The sequence below is a fragment of the Condylura cristata genome, unplaced genomic scaffold (assembly GCF_000260355.1).
Source record: "Condylura cristata isolate star-nosed mole 26May11 unplaced genomic scaffold, ConCri1.0 scaffold00015, whole genome shotgun sequence".
Taxonomy (NCBI): Eukaryota; Metazoa; Chordata; class Mammalia; order Eulipotyphla; family Talpidae; genus Condylura; species Condylura cristata.
The window spans coordinates 41,943,970-41,967,368 of NW_004567116.1; the positions used below are offsets into that span (position 1 = coordinate 41,943,970).

Below are 23,399 nucleotides of genomic sequence, written 5' to 3' on the forward strand. Positions count from 1 at the left end.
ATCCAGTCATCTACTTTTGGGCATTTGGGCTGCTTCCATTTTTTTCCAATTGTAAATAAAGCAAAAAGTGCTACCTTTTTTAAGGAAGTAGAACTCGGATTGCAGGAGAGGGAGCACGGTATGAGGAATGGAAGGCGGATGCGGATTTTGAAATCTGCATCCTAGCTTACTTGCTGTGAAACCTAAGGATCATATCTGAGACCTAATTTGAAAAAGTCTATAAAATAGCTGTGTGTAGATTTGCCCTAGGAAGTAATGAAATGTTATAATCCTGGCACATTAATGTTCATAAACAGAAGTTCATTGTGTGAGGTAATCTGATGTGGGAGAGGATCTTAAACTTTGCGCTCATAGTTGTTTCGCATTAATCAGATCCAGCACTGGTCCCACTGCATGCAGGTAGAGTCAACTGGCCTTTGTGTGGTGAGGAGAGGAGAGGACTACAGGGGCAGAGGACCTGGCAGAACCCTACTTCTATCCAGCAGCTGTTTTCAGCAATTGTCTCCAGTCCTAGTTCACCTGGCAATGATCACCTGGCTTCATTTCTGTAGCTTCCTTTACTTTCCTTCTAGTGCCGCCTCTTGAGGGCAAACCCACTAAGACTGTATATAGATGTACCTGAGTGGACCCACCAAGGCATATTATTATACTAGAACAGAGGTCGGTCGGCAACTTATGGGCCATAAATCAAATCCAGTTCACTGTGTGTTTTCACTGGAATACAGTTATGCCTAGTCAGTTACATATTGTTTACAACTGCTTATAAACTACAATAGCAAAGTTGACTACTTGTTACAGAGAATGGATGGTAAAGCCTAAAATATTGACCATCTCATCCTTTAGAGAAAAAGTCTGCCAACTTCTAGGCTAGATCTTCTAATTCTAGTTTGTATAATCATGTTCTCTTTCAAAATATTAACATGTAATTGATTTACATTTCATCATGAAGGAGACAGAAGTAAGCTGAAACCAAGGTCAATGAATCACAAAGTTAGTCTTTGAAATAATCAAGAAGAGGGATCACAAGAAAAGTCAGTTTTCCTTAGAGCTAGGAAAATGATAAAAGATATCCAAGTTGGAATGGAGAAGTAAAACTGTCACCATTTGCAGATGACATGATTTATTTAGAAAAACAACAACAACAACTAAAGAATCTACTAACAAGCTGTTAACGATTAACAAACAAATGGTAAATTGCAGGATATAAAATCAATACAAAAGGTGGTTGCATTTCTATATTCTCATAATGAAGTTATCAGAAAAACAATCCTATTTGCAATGGCATCAAACTAATAAAATAGGTTCCTTTTTGGTGACGCAGTGGGTTAAAGCACAGCAGTAAGAAGCTAAAGCTACTTCAGCATGAGTTAGATCATCACTCCAGAGGTGATCCACATGGCGTGGCAGACCTCTCCTGACCCAGCTGCTGCTCCCCTCAGCAGTGCACTTCGTTGATTTGCCTGTTCTGCACCTCTGGCTTTTACCCCAGTTCTGTATGCATAAATAATCTTTAAAAAAATAATTAGGCATAAATTTAGCCAAGGATGATAGACATTTAAAACTTTAACACTGATGAACCATTGATGAATACTGATGAAAGAAACAGATCAGTACACAAATAAATGGGAAGATATTCCATACTCATTTAGTGGAAGAATTAATATTGTTAAAGAATTAATATTGTTAAACAATCTACAGATTCAATGCCTGTTGAGATACTAATGGCATTTTCCACAGATGTTCCTAACACTGGTACAGAACCACAAAAGACTCCTAACAGCCAAAGCAATCTTGAGAAAGAACAACAAAGCTGGAGGCATCATGCTTCCTAATTTCAACTGTATTACAAAGCTACAGTCATCAAAACAATACTCATACATCAGTGGAACTGACCAGAAATAAACCCACAAATACATCGTCAGTTGACTTATGACAAAGGAGTCAAGAAAATACAACAGAGAAAGGACATTCAACAATGGTGATGAGAAAACTGGACAGTGTATGCAAAAGCATTATACTGGTCCACTATTTCACACCATACAGTAAACTCAAATCAAGTGGATTAAAACACCTTAAGACCTGAAATAACTAAGCTCCTATAAGAAAACACGGAAGCAACTTGATGCTGGTCTTGTCAAAAGCAAGGATTTTTAAAAAATTGACACCAAAAGCAAAGACATCAAAAAAAAAAAAAAAAGACAAAACCAACAACAAAACAAAAAACAAGTGTAACTATATTAAACTAAAATTTTTTGGCACCATTAAAGAAAAAATTAATAAAATAAAAACGAAACTTAAAGAATGGGAGAAAATATTTTCAAATCATATTATCTGGTAAGATGTAAGTATTCAAAATATGGAGAACTCCTAACACTCAACAGCAAAAAAGAAACAACCCAATTTAGAAATGGATAAAGAAGTTGAGTAGACATTTTCCTAAAGAATATATATAAATAACCAATAAGCACTTGAAAAGATGCTTAACATCACTAATCATTAGGGAAAGACAAGTCAAAAATTACAGTGAGTTATATACCTCATATCTGTCAGTATAGCTACTACAGAAAACAAATGTTGTCAAGGATGTGGAAAATCTTAAAAATTTGTGCATGGCTGACATGAATGTAAAATGGTACAGTCACTGTTGAAAACAGTATAGGGGATACTCAAAAAGTTGAAAATACAATCACTATATGACCAGTAGTTCTACTTTTGGGTATACACCCTAGAGAATGAAAGCAATATCTCAAAAGGATATTTTACACCTTTGTGCATCGCAGTGTTATTCACAATATCTAATACAACTCAAATGCCCATTTACAGATGAGTGGATAAACAAAATTCAGTGTGCATATGGGTGATTTGGTGATGGGAAGCCCAAGGGTATTACAACTGAGATGGAAAAAAATGCACAAAATGATGTAAAAATAAACGATTATATTACTTTAAACAAAACAAAATTTGGTGTGCATAATGTGCTGCAACATGGGTGAACCTTCCAGTCATTTGGTAGATGAAATAAGTGAGTTATGAAAAGCATGGTTCCAGCCCTTCCTCGTCGTGCAACAGGTTAAGGTACAACACTACAAGTTAGCAGCTGTCACTTCATTGTGAGTTTGATCCCCAGCCCCGGAGGTGATCCACTTGGTGCCACAGACATCTCCTGACCCGCCCGCTGCTCCCCTCAGCAGTGTACTTCATCGATCTGCCTGTTCTGCTCCCCACTCTGTCTCTGTTGAATCCTCTCACCGTCCCTGCACTTCTGGCCCGTACCCCTGTTCTGTATGCATTAATAAATCTTTCTAAAAAAAAGAATGAAAGAAAGAAAAGGCATGGTTCCACTTATTTGAAGTATTTAGAGGATCAAAATCATAAAGAAGGAAAGAAGACCAGTAGTTACCAGGAGCTGGCAGGAGAGAGCTGGAATTTGGAAGTTACTGTTTAATAGGCATAAAGCTTCAGCTTACAAGGTTTGAGATTCTGGGGGTGGGGTGTGAATATGTTTATACTGAACTGTATACTAAACAATGGTTAAAGAAGTAAACATGATGTTATATATTAATACACTAAAAAAGAGAAAACAAACAAACAAACAAAAAAGATGTTTAGTTTTGTGGCTAAAATCTTGAGTGATTTTTAAAAACAAGCCATCAATGGGATACATTGCCTTTGACAATAGATTTCATTACAAATGATTGAGTGGCAGTCTCTTGTTTCTCAGTTCAGTATTTTATCAAGTAATATATTTAACTGGAGAAACTATACACATTATAAACTCTGCTTATATTTTTATTTTTTTTAAAGATTTGTTTATTTACGCATACAAGAATTGGGGTATAGGTGAGAGGTGCGGGAGGGTAAGAGGATTCACCAGGGAAAGAGTGATGAACAGAACAGGCAGACTGACTGAAATACAATGCTGAGGGGGCAGTGGGTGGGTCAGGAGAGGTCTGCGGAGCCATGTGATCACCTTGAGAGCCAGGGATCGAACTTGCACTGAAGCGGCTGCGGCTCACTTGCAGTGCTGCATCCTAACCCACTGTGCCACCAGGGAGGGCACACATTTTTTTTTTTTAACTGATTCTTGGTATATTTTTTATCTTACTATAGAAAGGATTAAAAAAATTACTTTCCATTTGTAGGCTGCTCTCAACAATTTTGACATTTGTAACACCCTGAAAAATTGGCCAGGCAGTGATCATTACTAATTCACTCAACACATGAAGTGAAATAAAATGACTTAATTATAGAGTTCTTAGGAAATACCCAAGCCAGGAGTGAAATCCAAGTTTTTCATATCAAGATTAGAGTGCATCCTATTACACAGATCTCTGTGAGGGTAGATGAGAAGCATATAGTATATTTATAGATTATAAGTGCTACCCAAACATCCAGTGGAATCACAAAAGTATTTAAACACGATTAATTAGACACCAGTCCCATAAAGGCCATTCCTGACTTCAAGATCTCAATGGCTTTCCAGTTATTTCTTATCACATTACTTTGTCTTATTATTGTTAAAACACTAGTTATTGCTACCATTTCAACATTTTGTTTGTTATCTGTACATCCCATTTGACTATAAGCTCCTTTAAGAGTTTGACCCTTGTATGTCCTCTTCATTGACACTTCAGTGTGGTGGTCATAACAATATGACTTTCACATCTCCTCCTGACGTAGGTAGAAAACTGACAGACAACCTGAGCTGCTGGCTTGCAGCCCCTTGACTCCCCATGGGTTGTTCCCATCTGGTGACGTGGCAGAGGTGCTGATAAAGGTCAGTTCTTTTGAAACACAGGACTCCTTTAATGGTAGACCTTGACTCAAGAAATTCTACTGACCCGGCTGAAGCCGTCTTAGAATTGTGTTGCAACTGACTCCTCTGCCTTCCTTCTCTCTTCACAGGTCTCAGACCTGCATCCCACCAGAGACTTTGCCTTCACCTGCTCCCTTCCATTATCCTTCATGGTGTCTCATACCCAATATGGTTCTTGTATACCTAACCTTATTCTAACGATCACTTCTCAGAAAATCTAAACTAACACACCCCATATCAAAAATAGTGCTTGAACCAATAACAGACCCAGATTCATACTGCAAATCAACCACAGCTCCAGCATCAGAACCCAGGTCTCTGATCTCTCAGTCCAAAAACATTTCTGCTCAGACTGCCAGTCATCTGAGAAACATGTCCTGTTACCTTTGGTAAGAGGTCATCGCTCTGATGGTCAAGTCCCATAGCCAGCAATTTAGTCTGTTATAATGGTGTGGACTTCAGTGGGTGTGATAACATCTGCCCTAATTTAGTCAAAATTGAAGTTATGGTTCAGGCTAGTGGAGAAACTGACTTGGGTTGAAATTAAAGGCGCAGGAACTCTGTGTGTTGCCCTCTTAGAGGAATGTAAGGAGAGCAGCCATATTGACAAAGTCAGAAAAGGTTGTTACAAAAAGCAGAGATGGTAGTGAGTCTTCCCCAGATTTTTCTAATGTACAGGTATCATGATAGCCTGCAGGAAGGAACTAAGTCTAGAATTTCAGGGCAAAACTTGATCACTAACAGCATGAATTCTGGGGCCAGACTCAGTGTTGGCTTGAATCCTGGAACCTTTATTCATCATTGTATGAGCTAAAGAAAGCTACTGACACTCTCCAGGCAGTCCTCATCTGTAAAATGGGAACCATACAGGCATCTATTTCATATTATATAAATTAAGATCTGTAAAACGCTACCTCATACATTGTAAGTGTTATGTGAATATTGTTTTTATTAGTAGCAGCAGTACATTACAAAGTCTCTTTTGTGTTTGAGTACCTCAATAGCATGGTATCCATACTCAAAGCTTACTGTGAACATCATAGAAAGTTAGCAACATTAAGATAGCCATACATTCAACAGATATTTATTTCATGCATATTATGTAGCCAAAATTGTGCAATGTAATTCTCTTTACAATAATCTTGTGGATTATTTTACTAACATAGAAATTGAGGCTCAGAAAAGTAAATTAACTTACCCAAGATCATGGTAAGATTGAACTCATCAATTTTGTGCATGCATGTATTTATATGATTCTAAATCCCATGCTCTTTGTACTAAGTTTGCCTTACTAGCCAGTATATAGGAAGGCGTTTTCTAAAGCCCATAGTCTTATCCAAATGCAAGGTGATATAGCCATCAGAATCACATGGAATGCTAGCTTAAAGTCAAGACAGAGGGGTTTCAATTCAAGCATTGCCAGTTAGCTGCATGATCTTTAGCAAATTAGCTCCTTACTCTTGACCTTTAGATACTCATCATTTGAGGAATTTGGAACTAAGTTTTCTCTAAGGTTCTCTCAAGATCTCATATTCTAGGACTTTCTAATTCTAATTCTAATTCTAGGACTTTCTAATTCTACCCCCTTCTTTGTCTTGGCTAAGTGTTTTGGCTAATATAATTCACCAGTCATGAAAAACTTTGTTCAGTAACCTTATCCACAAAAAAAGTGGGGAAGAAAAGCGAAAAGCTAACAATAAACAAATGATGTACATGTAAAATAAAGTATAGGTCATTGGCTGTCACCCTGTTTCTTTATCCCTGTCAGTACACCAGGCATCATTTTGAGTTTGTTTCATTTTTCTGGTTTGCCTTTCATTGTACTTTTATACTATTGCTTCAATATACAGGATTTTAGATCATATTCTGTGAATAAAGGTAGAATGTTTATAAAGTTTCTTCCCCCTACCTCAACAGTAAATTTCTCAAAATGACAATTTTTGGAAATGAGTTCTAATTTTTTTTAAAGATTTATTTATTTATTCATACAGAACTGGGGTATAGGCCAGAGATGCGGAGGGTGAGAGGATTCACCAGAAACAGAGCGGGGAGCAGAACAGGCAGATAAACGAAGTACACTGCTGACGGTAGCAGCGGGTGGGCAGGAGAGGTCTGCCACAACACACCATGTGGATCTCCTCCGGGGCAGGCGGGGATCGAATTCATGCGGAATGGGCTTAAGCTTCTAAGTGCAGTGCCTTAACCCGCTGTGCCACCAGGGAGGGCCCATGAGGTGTAATTTAAAAAATATTTATTTATTTATTTATGCATACAGAACTGGGGTACAGGCCAGAGGTGCAGGGGGTGGTAAGAGGATTCACCAGAGACAGAGTAGGGAGCAGAACAGGCAGATGTACTGAAATACACTGCTGAGGGGAGCAGTGGGCGGATCAGGACAGGTCTGTCTAGCCATGTGGATAGAAGTCATGTGTAAGTGGTTTTAGCTTCCTAATGCTGTGCTTTAACCCACAGCGCCTCCAGGAAGGACCTGAGTTGTAATTTAAAACTCTATTTACAAAGTTAAGAAAATTTTTGAGGTGGCTACACTTTTTGAGGCAATGGATGTGTTAATTAACCTCATTGTGGTAATCACTTCACAATGTATTTATATGTAAAATCACTATGCTAAGCACTTTAAATATAAACTATTTGTCAATTATACTCCCATAGAGATGGGATAAATAAGTATGTGATAAATTTTCATTCGTGTAAAAAAAACACAGAAATTGGAATTAACCAAAAATCCTGTTGTTAACCAGTTTTATCCTAAGTTGATTGAAACTAATTTATATCATTGGCTAGATGAGAACTTGATACTAACGTTAAATTCAGGTACTTAAAAAAACTGCTTTTCACACTTGAGCTTATCTCCAGTTTTTTATCTGCTAGATATACCTTGGCACATAGTCAATTATGCTTCAGTTAAAAGCAGGTAAATCTTGGCCCTCCCTGGTGGTGCAGCGGGTTAAAGCACTGCACTAAGAAGTTCAAGCCACTTCTGCAAGAGTTCGATTCCCGCCTGCCCTGGAGGAGCTCCACATGGCGTGGCAGACCTCTCCTGACCCGCCCGCTGCTACCCTCAGTAGTGTGCTTCGTCCATCTGCCTGTTCTGCTCCCCACTCTATCCCTGGTGAATCCTCTCACCATCCACATCTCTGGCCTGTACCCCACTTCTGTATGAATAAATAAATCTTAAAAAAAAAAAAGGTAAATCTTCATGAAAACTGAGGAACCTGGTTTATAATTAGACACAAAGGAAGCAGGAGGGCATTACTAAGAATTCCAAGGGCAGTTTGGGGTGAGAACATGAAATGGAGAACATGACAAGGTTTGTGAGTTCATTGAGGGTGGGCTAATGGTTCATGCTCATCTCTGGCACCTGGAAAAACAGGTAGCTGTGTGCTGAAGGAGTGGACCAGGAACAAAATAGCATCAGCTGCAAATATGGGCAGAAGAGTCCAAGAGGAAGAATGTCTTGAGAAAGCAGAAGTGAGATTTTCTCCAGAAATTCAGGCAGACAGACCACTGGCAACACAAGTCTGCTGCTGAGTATGTGGTTCCAACCAGTGGGCTAAGGGCTTGGGTAAGACTGTGGTCTCTGAAGAGGAGCTAAATATAAGCAGAGCAAGGTCCAGTCCTAGGTAGAATTTGAGATAACAAGCAGGTTTACAGGAAAATGATTTAAGAACAGGAAAAGCAGGCAAAATCCCACTGAAGTTAGCTGAACAAAGCTCACACACAAGATTAGGGAGTCAAAGCGAAACAAGGATCCGAGAACACCTACTTTATGCTGGGGTGCAGGGCAAACCTGAACTTGAAGGACTCTGGCCATGGGAAAAAACACAGAGCTTACCCATCAGGTGATCCTGGCAACAGCATCATGGCTAGATGACTGTTTCCCACACATTTTCATTTTATGGGCGAGTTTAAGCACCAACTACTTATTCATTTGCACATTTTCAAAAACTGACACAGGGCTGACAATTTATAATTATTTCAGATATGGAAATCTTATTTACTGTGCCTGGCATTTCGCACACACCAACATGCACACTTCAGTAAACATGCACACCCATAACAGAGACTGAATACAAGGAGTTAAAATATGACTACAATTGGTTTGATAAAAACTGTCTCATGTACTCACTTCTTTGATTGCTACTCAGTTATCCAGACTGAGGAAGTTTCCATAGCAAGGCACTGGTCTGTAGGCCCCTGTGTCTTGGGTTACCTGCTGCAGACCAGTATTTTTACCCTGTGTTTAAGTCTCCCTAGACCACCTTGGGAGAGGAGGGGCAAGCCAGTGGGGTCCTGCTCCAGTTTGCAGCACTTTGCTCTCTACCCTGTAGTATGCAAAGCAGTTCCCTCATCTGTTTCACAAAATGTGTTCCCTGTAAGATTTGGTTAACAAATGATGCCTCCTCCACGCACACCCCACCCCACCACCACCACCAAAAAAAAAGTTTGAACAGCAACATTTTGGACCAAACTCCTTATTTACTGTTGAGGAAACTGAGGTTTATCTACACACTGAATCAGTAATAAAGCTAGAATTAAAAATCTATCACTTTGACTCTCAATTCAGATTCTAGAGAAAGATGACCAGGACTACTCACTTTGTCAAGTTCAGGATCCTCTGTAAAGGTATATATATCACGGGATGTTTAATCATAATCAAAATCTTCAGAGGTCCAGAGCAGACCTTATCATAATACAAAGTCCTAATTCTGTCTCTTGCTAAAAGTTAGACTGGACTTTGGAATGTGTTATGGGACAAATTCTTTATTAGATCTATCAGAAGCACTCAAAAAAAAAAAAAAAATGAGGTGTGTGGGGAAGGCATCTCATAAGGTGTTTAGGAGCCATCCAAAGCTTCTGGTAGTGAGGAATTGGGACAGGCGGTTTTCATTGTTAACAGTCTGAGTTTGGCAGGTTACACTAGACTCACTCTATGCTGGCTAGCTTGCTGGGGAGAGAAGGGTAGTGTCTGGTATGAGAGGGACAGCAGGAAGGATCTAGGCTTAGAGCAAGGAGAAGAAGGTCTGGTTTCTCCCTATTTCTTTTCTTCCTCCAGAGGGTCTCACTTCCCTAAAGGACAGGGCAGCAACCTTTCCAGAGTGGTGCAGAGTGTCTGTGGGATTTTATGGAGTTCATGTCTCAACTCAGGGTATACTCTTGGAGTGATCAGCCCCAGATGTAGACAAAAACAACAGAAAACAAAGATTGAGGATGAAGGCCTGATATTCCAGGGTCAGTTAAAATAACATTTTTTTTAAAGGCATGAGGATTTCAGATCTGGCTGGAATCTAGTCTGGATGTTTATTTTCCTCATTGTCTCAGTGGAAAAAAGGGTGGGTGATTCAGACAGCAGCCTCCGCCTCTGGGCTGGGGCCTGGCCAGTCTCCACTCTGTTCTTTGCTCCAAGAGGGACCTCTGGCATCCTGTGAAGAAGCTGCATATTACCTCCCACATTTGCTCTACGCTTCCAAGGGTCCCTGCTCTACGCTTCCAAGGATCTGAACTCAATTAGAAAAACCTAAATGCTCAAGAGGAAAAGGTCCTTCCAAAGATTGAAAAGAGAGAAGGGTGAGGTCTCTGAGAAAGGATTCTTTTCTCCCCACCCTATATCCTGGCTTCTCCCTGCCTCTCCCACTCACTGCATCAAGGGAGAAGGCCCAAGGTCACCAGAGGCCTCTCAGTTGACCACCTGGCCCCTCCTACCCCTCCCTGCTGTCAGTAAAGTAGCTGGAATAATGGGTCCTTTAAGAATCTAATCATCCTCTTCAGAGAGAAAGAAGCTTTTTGAAGGTCCCCCAAAAGCATCCCTCCAATAGATGTTGAAGATATCTCCAAAGCATTCCTGTGGGTATTGTTTGATTCAGACTTAACTTCTGCTGTTGAGCTGTTCAGAATACTCAAGGATTAACAGGAATTTAAATATCTATCAAATATTTAAGGGGTGTGGGAGCAACCTCATCTAGAATTTTAGAAGAGAAAGGTGGGAAGAGATAAAGAACAGTTTGTTGGAACTCAGGGAGGTCTTCATTCCACAGTGTTAGACATGTGACAACAGTGAAATTCCTGCCAGCAAGATCAAGAAGGGAAAAAGCTGAAATAATAGAGAGGGTATGGAGAAGGCTCTCTGGCTTTATTTCAAATCTTCCAGAGTTAACAAATGGGGTTCTGGTGACCTGAGTGCTAGTTCAGAGCAGTTTGTTGGCTGACCTAAGATAAGTTACGTTATCTTGCTAATTTATCCCTCAGAGACGAATACTAATGTATAGACAGCACTTTACTGTCCAGATAGGCAATTCTCAGAGATTTACAAACTTCTTGCTTGACCCCTTGTTGGTTATTTTTTGACTTACAGGGAATCTGGGCAAATGGTTCTGTGAAAAGGGGTTAGGACAAATGAGAAGGAGTTAGGAATAGAGTCCCAGAAGGGAGTTTTAAGTCTTGGATTCTAAACCCACAACACTGCTTTCTACCCTGTCACTTAGGGCTCTGAAACCTGAGCTTCCTTACTTCTGCCATGGGAGCAATGCCAGCAGCCCAGCCTGCTTTACTTTGTTTCTTTATACTCAAAGGAGACTGCACAGTGTGTTGTAGACTGTAAAGGGCTCTAAAAAACACCAGATACTTAAAATCACATCCTGTTCATTTTTACCTATAGATATAAAAAAATCACTTCAGCACAACCACCATTATATGGAAAACAAAGAAACTAGCAGTTACTGTTCATTTGTTCACCTGTGCACCTATACAGTTTCCCTCCTAGCCTTAGTTGTGCGATCTGTACAAGATTCCTAACAACTCTGTGAGGGGAATCATTTCCACTTTTCAGATGATAAAGCCTCAAAGAGAGAAAAGGTACTTTGTTCAACATTATGCAGAATGAATTGCAGCGTGAGGACTTAGGTGCAGCTAGCTGGCCTTTCAGAGTCCTTGTGACAGTGGTTGTCTGGCCCTGGAATAGTTACTGAATAAATGAAGAAGGGAGGGGGCAAAAGGGAAGAAGTCTTTAGCTTTCCGGATTCAAAGGCGAAGAGGGTTTTCCTAACAGTGGATGACTCCAGGGTCCATGAATAATTCATCAAAAGCTCTGAGCTGAGAGCTAGTTCTTTTTGTGTGGGGTACATCTGGTCAGGGACAGCTGCCTATGACTGGGCCACAAATGTGAGGACTTGGGACTGCCTGCTCGTAAACACAGCTCAGAGCAGCTTTCTGCTTCCTTACTCTTGGGACCAAGGCTATTCTGATTCCCAGAGGAAGGCAAGTGAGTGTGCACATGACAAACAAACAAACAAAAAAAAAAAAAAAACAAAAACAAAACACACATGTGATATACAATCTTCTTGATATTCGTCCTTGAATTTGCTTTTCCTTCCTGAGTATCATCCCTGCTTTACTTTTGGAAAGAGTGCTCTATCAGGAGATTGTTTCCTCCATCCTTATGTCAATATTCAGACTCAGTTTCACTCCTGGTCTGGTCTTAATCTATACAAGTTTTATCGTAGGCATTTTTTGGCTGGGAAATGTGAGGAATTGGAGGGTGGCAGTAGAAAGAAGCCGGGGGTGGCAAGAGGGAGTAAAAAAAGATTCCATCTGCCATAGAACCTCTTTCAGCTGAAAGTAAAAAACAGAAGTTTTTCTTATGAAACCCATCACAACTCTGAAAACAAAGAGAAAGGAAAAGGGAGCATCTGCTTGAAGGAGGCTTCTCATACAAAGAAATTGCTACAGGACCAAGTAGGAAGCAGAGTTGCACAGTTCCAAGGATACATCTACCTGGAATGCAATGGGAATGGTCATTTTAGAAATATAAACCCAGTGCTGCCACTGGGTCTAATGTCTGCCTTGAATAATTCATGGAGAAGCAGGAGCATAGGGTAAGAAGAGAATTTTATCCTATTCAACAAAAGGAAAGTGAGAATTCAACCAAGAGACTCCCAGAATTGGCATCTGAACTCAGGTATCGTGCCTCCTTCAAACATCTGTGCTGATGATGTCACAACAGTAACAAAGTTGGGAATATTCCAACCTAGAGATCTGAGCAATATGGGCGGGTGAGGAGGGGAAACCAAAGGCAGCCTGGACCCCTGGGGAAAGGGGTTAGAGAGTTATGTCCAGTCTAGCACAGTGTCCGAAGGGGCAAAAATACCAGGCAGATAATTCTGGCAGATGTTGGTATTTCCAGAGGTCATGGTAAAGAGGCAGCATATTATAATACAAAGTCAGACTTAGCTTAGACTAGAATCCTGACCCTGTCATTTTCTTGCCATGAGACCATGAGTCAAAATCATTGCTACCTCAAAGGATTACTGTGAATCTTTTTGTGGGAATTTCACTAATGTCCCTATTCTACACAGAGTGGATACTCAATACACCACACCCATTATTTCTTTCTGTGGCCCATTAATCAGTGTGCTATTCACTTAAGGCAGGTGCTGATGCTAACACCCAGGTGTCTGGATCATTCACAAAGGGAGGGCGGTGCTGCTTTAAGGAAGTTTCAGGTGCAGATGAGAGTTGGGTAGATTCTGAACCCAGCCAACAGGGGTGTTAATGAAGAAAAGTTTCAATCCTGGAGAGCTAGGCAGAGTTAGCATTATTTGGAAAAAGTGGAAATACGGTCAAGAGAATAATGAAATGAAATAAGATACTTAAGCAAAGGTAGCCAAATGCTAACTTCCTATGGCCTCAGATGCTGAAAAGTACAGCTAATAAAATACAATGAATGTATGACTGCTTGTCTAGGGGTTTTATAAATATAATCTATTTTTTAAGAACATTTCTAAATTAAACACATTTCATTATGTGGCTGAATCTTTTAACATACTGGATTCCTCTATGAGGGGAGAGACAAGAAGACCTCACAAGGAATCCTAAACTTTTATCACAGACAACTAATATCCTTGCTCTAGTAATAAAGCCACTAGACCTTGAATAAAATAATTCCTGTAAAAAAGAAACTAAGGAGTTAAGGGAATATATCCTCTAATAGATAAGGCTGTTGTCTAAATTCTGACTCAATTATCTGTTACCTCCTTAATACTTCATCTCCCTTTTCTCAGAGTTGTTGGCACATGGCTGGCATCTCATCCCTGGTTGATGCCTGCTATAACTCCCCATGATTGGCTGGTTACATGTTTGTCCTCTCCCCCAGACTGATTATGAGCACTAGAATACATGGTTCACTTCTATAGTTTCAATGTTTATGACAGGGATTGGAAAAGAGTAAGTGCTCAATAAATGTTTGCTAAATAAATGAATAGCTTAACAATGTGTGACTGAACAAACAAATCTGCCTACCAAAAAGAGCAATCTCAGAGAATGTGGTTCTATATATTTGTGTCTGAATTATACTTAAATCCTATAGTAATAGTATATAGTATGTAAGTGTGGTATACAACATATGAATATATACTATTTTCTAAATGTGATTAAGAAAAAAATATACTTGCAACAACAATTATTTTTACTACATCTTAAATTGAAAATGCAGATCTTCTTTTTCATGGTTTTCTTGGTAAGAATACCTCTAATCCCACAAAAAATTCAATTAGAAATAAGTTCCTTTCTGGTTATTCCCCCCGCCCCTCCCCCCATCACATCTTTTCCCTAAAAACCTGAGGTACCCTTTGGACAATGAGCTGCTGTTTCTGTCTCTGTTGATACCTGTTTACAGCTTTGAGACTGAATAAGGAATGAGAGAAAGGGGAAAAAAACCACACTCTATGAAACTTACAAATGACAAGGATCTGGGGAAAACAGGAAATTCCACACAGCAAGTGAAGATTATACCAAAGAACTTAAGAGTGGAATGAGGACTCATCATACTTCCAAGAGAAAGATAACAATCACAGAATTCCTAGGGAAGAACATGTAGTCCAGGCACAACTGGCTAGTTTGCAGAGCCCAGCAGAATTGCAGGTCCCGTGTACAAAAATTAAGAACTTCAACACAAATAAATGGAAGATATCTTGTGTTTATGGATTAGAAAAATTAATATTGTTAAAAAGTTTGTACTTCCCAGAATAATCAATAGATTTGATGCAGCCCCTACAAAGAGTCTAAGAGTCTAAATACATTAAAAAAAATAGAATAATCCTAAATTCATATGGAATCAAGAAAGATTCCAAATCGCCAAAGACAATTCTGAGAAAGGAGGTACCCTTAACATTGGAGGTATCAAACTTCCTGATATCATACTATATTATAAAGCTATAATAATAAAAAAGTGTGGCAGTGACATAAAAACAGACATGTAGATCAATGAAATACCCATACATATGTGGTTAGCTAATATTTGATAGATAGTCTTTTCAATAAATGGTACTGGGAAAACTGACATCCACATGGAAAAGAATTAAATTGATATTCTATCTTACACCAGTCACAAAAATAAATTTGCAGGGGACTTAACTATAGGAGCTGAAACCATAAGACTCCCAGAAGAAAATAAGAATAGAACTGCTTGATGTCAACCTTAGCAATATATATTTTTTGATATGATAATAAAAGCAAAGACAGCAAAAGCAAAAATAAACTTAACAACTGGAATTATTTCAAGCTAACACATTTCTACACAGCAAAGAAACAAAAACTAAATAAAAGGCACCCACTTTCATCACTATTACTCAACAAAGTATTGGAAGTCCTAGTTAGAGAAGGATATAAACAGAATTCAAATTGGGAAAGAAGTAAAGCTATCATTAGTTGCAGACAACACAATAAACATTAAAAAAACCTAAAGATTCTGTTATAATAAATCAGCACAGCAAAGTAGTTGGTTAAAAAATCAATACACAAAAATCAACAGCCTTGTTATAAGCAAAAATGAGCCACAAAAGGAAAAAAATCAAGAAAAAAAATCCCATTTACAACTGTATAAAAAAGAACTAAGTACTTGGGAGTAAGCTTAACAAAGGAGGTGAAAGACCTCTAAAAAGAAATCTATAAGAATGTTAAAAAAAAAACAAACATAAAAAGACACAAAGAAATGGAAACATACTGCCTGCTTATGGATTAGAAGAATGAATATTGTCAAAATGGCCACTTTACCAAAAGCAATATAAAAATTCAATGCAATCCCTATCAAAGTTCCAACAGCATTCTTCAAATAAATAGAGCATACAGGCCCTCCCTGGTGGTACAACGGGTTGGGACACAGCACTGCAAGCTGGTCACAGCTGCTTCAGTGCCAGTTCGATGCTCTGCCCTGGGAGTGACCCACATGGCGTGGCAGACCTCTCCTAACCCACCCACTACTCTCCTCAGCAGTGTACTTCGCTGATCTGCCTGCTCTGCTCCCAATTCATCTCTGGTGAATCCTCTCACCACCCCTGCACCTCTAGCTCGTACGCCAGTTCTGTATGAATAAATAAATAAATCTTAAAAAAAAAAAGAAATAGAACATACATTACTGAATTTCATAATGGAACTCTAAACACCTGAAGAGTCAAAACAATCCTGACCGAAAAAAAAAAAAAAAAAAGGAAGAATGGAGGCATCACATACCCAGAACTTAGATGTACTTAAAAAAACTATAATAATCAAAACAGTATGGTAGAAGAGCAAAAACAGACACATAGGCCAATGGAATGCAATTGAGAACCCATAAGTAAATCCTACATGGACAATTAAAGTATGGAAAACAAGTCACAAATATAAACTGGAATAAGAAGAGCCTCTTCAATGAATGGTACTGGAAAAATTGCTAGCCACAGGCAAAAATATGGATCTAGACTGCCACACACAAAGTCAATTTAAAAATGGATAAAAATACTTGGGTGTGAAACTATAAAATATATAAAGGAAAACATAAGCAAAACACTCCGTGACACAGGCTTCAGAAATATTTTGTAGTGTTACCTTCAATAGTAAGGAAAACAAGAGAATATAATTGGAACTACAGCAGTAAAACAATGCTGTACAGTGAGGGAAACTGTCATTAAAACAAACAAACAAAACAAAACAAAAAAACACCCAAATGAATGCGAGAAAATGTTTTCACACCATACATTTAACTTAAGGTAGATATCGAAAAGATCTCCAAAGAAGTCATGCAACTCAACAACAACCAAACAAAACTGCACATGATCAAATCAACAAACGAGCAGGAATTAAATAGGTATTTCTCTAAGGAAGACATACAGATTTCCAACAGACACATGAAATACTATTCATCTTTACTTACTGTCCTGGAAATGCACATCAAAACTACAATAAGATACCACCTTACACCTGCAAGAATGGCCTATATCTAAAAACAAGTGTTGCAAACAAGTGTTAATGATGTGGAGATAAAGGAACACTCATACACTGTTGGTGGGGATGTAGATTGGTTCAGGTCCTATGAAAAACAGTATGTCAATTTCTCAAAAGACTAAGAATGGATCTACCATATCACCCATCAATTCCATTCCTAGGTATTTACCAAGAACACAAAAACACTAATTCCAGGGGCAATATGTTCTTTGCAGCTTTATTTACAGTAGCTAAACTACTAAGATAACCCAAAATAGATGACTAGATCAGGAAGATATGATATATACACACAACAGAATACTCTCTGGCCATTAAAAAGGATAAACTTTCAGGACAACAGAATTGGAAGTGGCAGGTAATTATGCAGTAAGTGAAATAACTCAGAAAGAGAAAGACAAATAACAGATGGTATCACTTATATGTGGAATATAGGAAAATAAAACAAACTGTCAGATAAAGCCAAACTAACAAACCTTAGACATCTGATGATAGAACTGAGGCTACCCAAGGATGAGTATGAGGGGAACACAATGAACTATAATGGGTGCTGTTATGATGGGGGTGGTATAGTGACAACACCTGAAATGGCAGATTCTACACCTCTTAAACACAAATAACACTGTAAATCACTGTTACCACAATTTGAAAAACCAAAAAGGCAAACTAAGAAATGAGATTGACCATATATTTGATAAAGAGTAAATATAAAAATATAATATAAAAAATAAGGATCTCATATAACACAATAGCAAAAAACCAAAAACAAAAACCCATAAGCCAATGAGTGAAGAACATCAATAGACTATTTTTCAAAGAAGACATTCAAATAGCCAACAGGTAAATGAATAGGTGCTCAACATTACTAATCAACAAGGAAATGCAAATCAAAACCATAGTGAGATAGCACCTTGCACCTGTTAAGTGGCTATTATAAAAACAAATAAAAGAGATAACTATTGCTGGTGAGGAAGTAGAGAAAAGAGCACCCTTGTGCACCGTCAGTAGAAATGTAAATGGTACAGTCATTATGGAAAACAGCACCAATTCCTCAAAAAGTTAAAAATAGAACTACCATATGATCCAGCAATCGTACTTCTGAATATTTAGAGGGAACAAAATCACTACCTCTAAAATTTACCTGCACTCCTCTATTGATTGCAGTATTACTTATAATTCAGCCAAGACACGGAATCAACCTAAGTGTTCAACGGATAAAGAAAATGCAATATGAATGTGTGTATATACATACATCATACACATATATGTATTCACACTTATATACACATACATATCAATATTTATAAATAGTGGAATGCTATTTAGTCACAAAAAGAAGGAAGTCCTGCCATTTACAACAATATGAGTGAACATTGAGGGCATTATGTTGCATTAAGTCAGACAGGAAAAGACAAATACTATAATAATTGTACTCAGTATGGAATCTAACAAAACCAAGCTCAGAAACAAGAGTAGATTTGTGATTGCCAGGGGAAGGAGTGGGGGAAATGGGTGGAGGTCACAGGGCACAAATGTCTAGATATAAGATGGCTAAATTCTGGGGATATAATGTACAGCATAGTGACTGTATTTAATGATACTTTACTGTATATTTGAAAATTACTAGGAGAGTAAAAATGTTCTCATCGCGAGAAAAAATGTTGTTATAATGTGTGGTGATAGATATGACTTATGGTGATAATTTCACAATATAAACAAATATTGAATCAATATATTACATATTTACAACTAATGTATATAAATCAAATTCAAGTGAAAAATCATGTGTGCTTTACACAGTTAGAAAAATGATTACTAACTTTAAGATGGTGACAGCAGAGAGTGAAGCCAAATGTAGGGTTAAGGATGGAACCCTAGAAAACTGCACAGGTCACATTCCCATGAAGTCAGACTAAAGTCATGGTGAAGCAAGCCCAGGTGGTTGACAGAGCCATTTGAAGAACTTTAAAAAAAGGGATATAATTCACCAACCATACATTTTACTACTTTAAAGTTCAAAATTTAGTAGTTTTTAGAAATATGATCAAAATTATATAACCATCACCACTATCTACTTTCAGAACACTTTATCATCCCCCAAAGAGACCCTGAACTTATTAGCAGTTACTTTCCACTCCACACTCTTAGCCACCAACCTACTTCCTGTCTCCATGAATTTGCTATTTTGACATTCTATAGAAATAAAATTGCACACTATGTGGTTTAATGCAGTATTTTATGGAATGTATCAGTATTTTCTTTTCTGGCTGAATAATATTCACGCACACATAATTTTGTTTATTGATGGACATTTGCTCCCCCTTTTTGACTATTATGAATAGTGCTATGAACATACAATTTTTTGGTATGAACATGTTTCCATTTCACTTGAATGTATGCTAATTATGTAGTTCATTTAGGTTTAGCTTTTTGAAAAATTACCACTGTTCTCTGTAATGACTGTATCATTTTACATTTCCACTATCAGTGGAATGAGCAATGAATGTTTTCTCACATCTTTGCCAACACTTATCACAGTCCATCTTTTTTTTTTTTTTTTTTTAAAGATTTATTTATTTGTGTATACAGAACTGGGGTACAGGCCAGAGGCTCAGGGGCAATGAGAGGATTCACCAGAGACAGAATGGGGAATAGAACAGGCAGATGGACGAAGTACACTGCTGAGGGGAGCAGTGGGCCGGTCAGGAGAGGTCTGCCACCGCCATGTGGTCACCTCCGGGGCAGGCGGGAATCGAACTCATGCGGAAGCGGCTTTAGATTCTCAGTGCTGTGCTTTAACCCACTGCGCCACCAGGGAGGGCCTCAGTCCATCTTTTTGATTGCCACCCTGTGTATGAAGTGGTGTCTCGTTGTGATTTTGACTTGCATTTCCCTAGGGGTTGATGATGTTCAGCATCTTTTCATGTGCTTATTGGTCCTTTGTATATTTTCTCTGTGGAGATTATTCTACTTAGATACTTTTTCCATTTAAAAATGGGATCCTATGTCTTCTTGTTTAGAAAAATTTTCTCCTATTCTGTAAGAGGAGCTCTTGATAAAAACTATTGATTCCTCAGCCCTTAATCAGATCTACTGAATGGGTACCTACAAAAGATGATGATCCACTATATTTGGGAATGAATAATACAGATCAATGCTTTTCAGACTGTAATAGGTGCAGAAATAACTAGGGAAACTTAATAAAGTACAGATTCTCAGGGAAACAAAAAAGCACCAGAGTATTACCATAATAATTGTTGTCAATATGACCCACTGATGAATATTAAAATCAGTGGGCAGAAGTTTAAGGAGAAATAGGATACTTGCACATCATTAAAATTTTCCTCCAAAATATTTGTTAATTACAATAGCAAAGATAGTAGATTTACAATGAAGAAAGAAAAACGCCTCTTTAACCAGGTGATCAAGATTAACATGACCATTAAAAAGACATACTGACATTATGTGCTTCCTGATACCACATGCTGGAAAAGGCACATCACCTCTGTGGCAGTCTGCCCCAAACCAATAACCTCTATCATAATCATGAGAAAACATCAGACAAGCTCAAATTGAGGGACAGTCTACAAAGTACCTAATGAGTACTCTTTTAAAAGTGTCAAGGTCAAAAAGTACAAGACAGACAGAAACTGTCACGTTGGAGGAGACTCAGAGAGAGACATCACCCTTAAGTGTAATGTCACATCTTGGATCCATCCAAGATGGATCCTGAAGAGCTAAAGATACTGATAAAATAAACCAAGAAACTAATCAAACAAACAAATGAGATCCAATAAACTGGTCAATTTTTACAATTATACCATAGTTAAGTGAGATGCTAATGTTAGGGAAAGATATATAGGAACCTGATGTAATTTTTGCAACACTTCTGTAAGTCTACCATTATTTCAAGTTTCAAAACTGGAGGTTTTAACAATATGCAAATTTTTACTCTGTGGTCTGAGCAGAAGAATCTGCCTGCTGGTTCATAAAGCCCACTGAGTATGAGCGGCTAGGCTAAACTTAATCATACATCACAATCACCTGGAGGGCTTTTAATTTATTTGTTTATTTATTTATTTGTAAAAGAACTGGCCAGAGGCAAGGGATGAGAGAATTCACAGAGACAGAGTGGGAAGCAGAACAGGTGGATTTTATTGATGTACGCTGCTAAGGGGAACAGCGGGCAAGACAGGAGAGGTCTGTTGCAACATATGTGGATTTACTCCCTGGCTGGGGGTCGAACTCACGCTTTAGTGGTGATAGCACTGAGACTTAACCCTTATGGCATGAGGGAGGCCCACCTGGAGGGTTTTTTAAAACACAGCTTGTTGGGTTTAACCCCCCGAGTTTCTGATTCAGTAAGTCTGGGATAGAGTCCATGAATTTGCATTTTCCTAACAGGTTTCCATATGCTGGTATTGTGGTGAGTTACGAATGATTTTTATATTTTTAAAAGGGTTAAAAATGGATAAAAACAGGAATATGACAGAGACTGTGAGTCGTATAAAATATTTAGAGAACGGTTGTTGATTTCCAGACTCTTGCTTCTTTCTTATAATGAAGTTCTTAAGACAGTCCAATTCAGGTCCCACCTTTCAAGAGATTCTGAATTAACTGAGTTGGGCTTGTGTCTCTGACATCACTGATTTTTAAATGCTCCCTTTTAATTCTGATGTGAAATCAGATTTAAGAACTGCCAATTTTGGTTCTCTGCCTTCCTCAGAAAAGACTTCACAATCATTCCAGAGTTGGGGGTGAGTCCAAACCAGGGTCAAAGGTTTAAAATTCAGTTTGAAAGTTGAGCTCCTCTTTTGTGAAAGTTAACAAAACCTAAACACAAATCAGTATTTCTATCTTTCACTTATTGCCCCCGCCAAGTAAAAGTTAATGAACTGATGTCTAATTGGAGTATACATCAATAATAAAGGCTTTCAATTTCTTTCTTTTTTTTTTTCAAAGTTAAATGCATATGATATTTATTTATTTATTTATTTTTTATTAAAAAGTTTATTTTTACATCATTTTGCACATTTTTTTTTCATCTCAATTGTAATCCCCACGGGTTTCCCATCACCAAACCACCTCTTTCTTTTTTTTAAAGTGGCAAGTGTAACTGCAGGATGGTCTGAAATAAATGGGTTAGATAGACAGAGATGGATGAAAGAAGGGGGCGTCAAGGTGTGACTGCCCATGTGATGGCTGTTAAGACAACAGGGTACAGAGTGCTGGAGAAGGGGAGGTGAAGTGGACAAAGGTGTAGGGCTGAGAAATGGGTAGGAGAAGGAACACCTTCAAGGACCTTCAGCTTCACCACAACGCCAACATTTCCTCCTTTCCCACTTGAGCATAATTGGGTCCCTCTAAAATTTGGCCAACTCTTTCAGACACTTACCTTTTGCCTCCTTTTCTTCTCCCAACTAGAAATGCTTCTAATTATAGCCTGCTCTTCCTGCTGAAGGGGCTCAGTGGCCCCAACTACCAAGCCTCCTCCAGAAAGAGGAGGGCCTTGTTCCCTCTGAGAAAGGTCCTTGCTTGTCTTACCTGTACTCTCCTCAGCCTGATTGAAGCCACAGATCTGGCAGATGCTCTGGACCCACTTATTCATGTCCTCCTCTGTCTCAGCCACCAGGTAAAAGGTGCGCTCGCTGGTCTTGATGTCAAACACAAAGCTGTCCTGCAGCTCCTTCTTGTTGAAAGTCAGGCCTGCATCCACTTGCTCACAAATGTTCAGGTTGATGACTCGCAGGGGCTTCTTGGAGTGATCATTCTTGTAGTATTCCAAAACATCTGGATCGCCACTCATCCTGCCACTCCGCAGAATAAACCAGCGTTTCTTCCAGGCCTGAACAGGAAGGAGTAAGAACAGGGAAACAAGACATTAGTCATTTCAAAGCTTTCCTTAGGCGTCACTAGGTTACTCTTACGCCTGCAGAGTGAACACAGCCTTATTCTCCTTTCATTTATTTTCCCAGAATTTCAAAAAAGAAGGGATTTTAGAATGCATATTAGTGAAGCATTTCACCATGGAAACAGGGTCTTATCACAAGGAAATGAGATGTGGCATTCCCTCTTTTCAGATAAGGAATTTTGATAAAGAATAAAATATGGTAGAGGAACTATTCTGTTAGGGTAGAATATAGACACAAACCCACAGTATTCTTAGGCTGGGTGGAACGGGCAAAACCTTATATTTCAGTTTATGGATAGAGAGAGACCCCATGGTGACTTGAAGCAACAATGTCACACAGCAAACAGAAAAACTAATTTCTTAACTTTTAGTACAATGTGCTTTTTACCAAATCATGACTTGGAA

General features: G+C 38.6%; 1 protein-coding gene across 1 annotated transcript in view; it reads right to left on the bottom strand.

Moving 5' to 3' along the window:
- GAB2 (GRB2-associated binding protein 2) overlaps positions 1 to 22,922 on the bottom strand; it is a 57,026-nt gene extending 34,104 nt beyond the window's left edge. Inside the window, exon 1 of the mRNA XM_004683242.2 lies at positions 22,628 to 22,922. Within this exon, the coding sequence (XP_004683299.1) occupies positions 22,628 to 22,889 (262 nt within the window). The 5' untranslated portion in view covers positions 22,890 to 22,922. The remainder of the gene's footprint in view (positions 1 to 22,627) is intronic.
- Between the last annotated feature and the right edge of the window lie 477 nt (positions 22,923 to 23,399).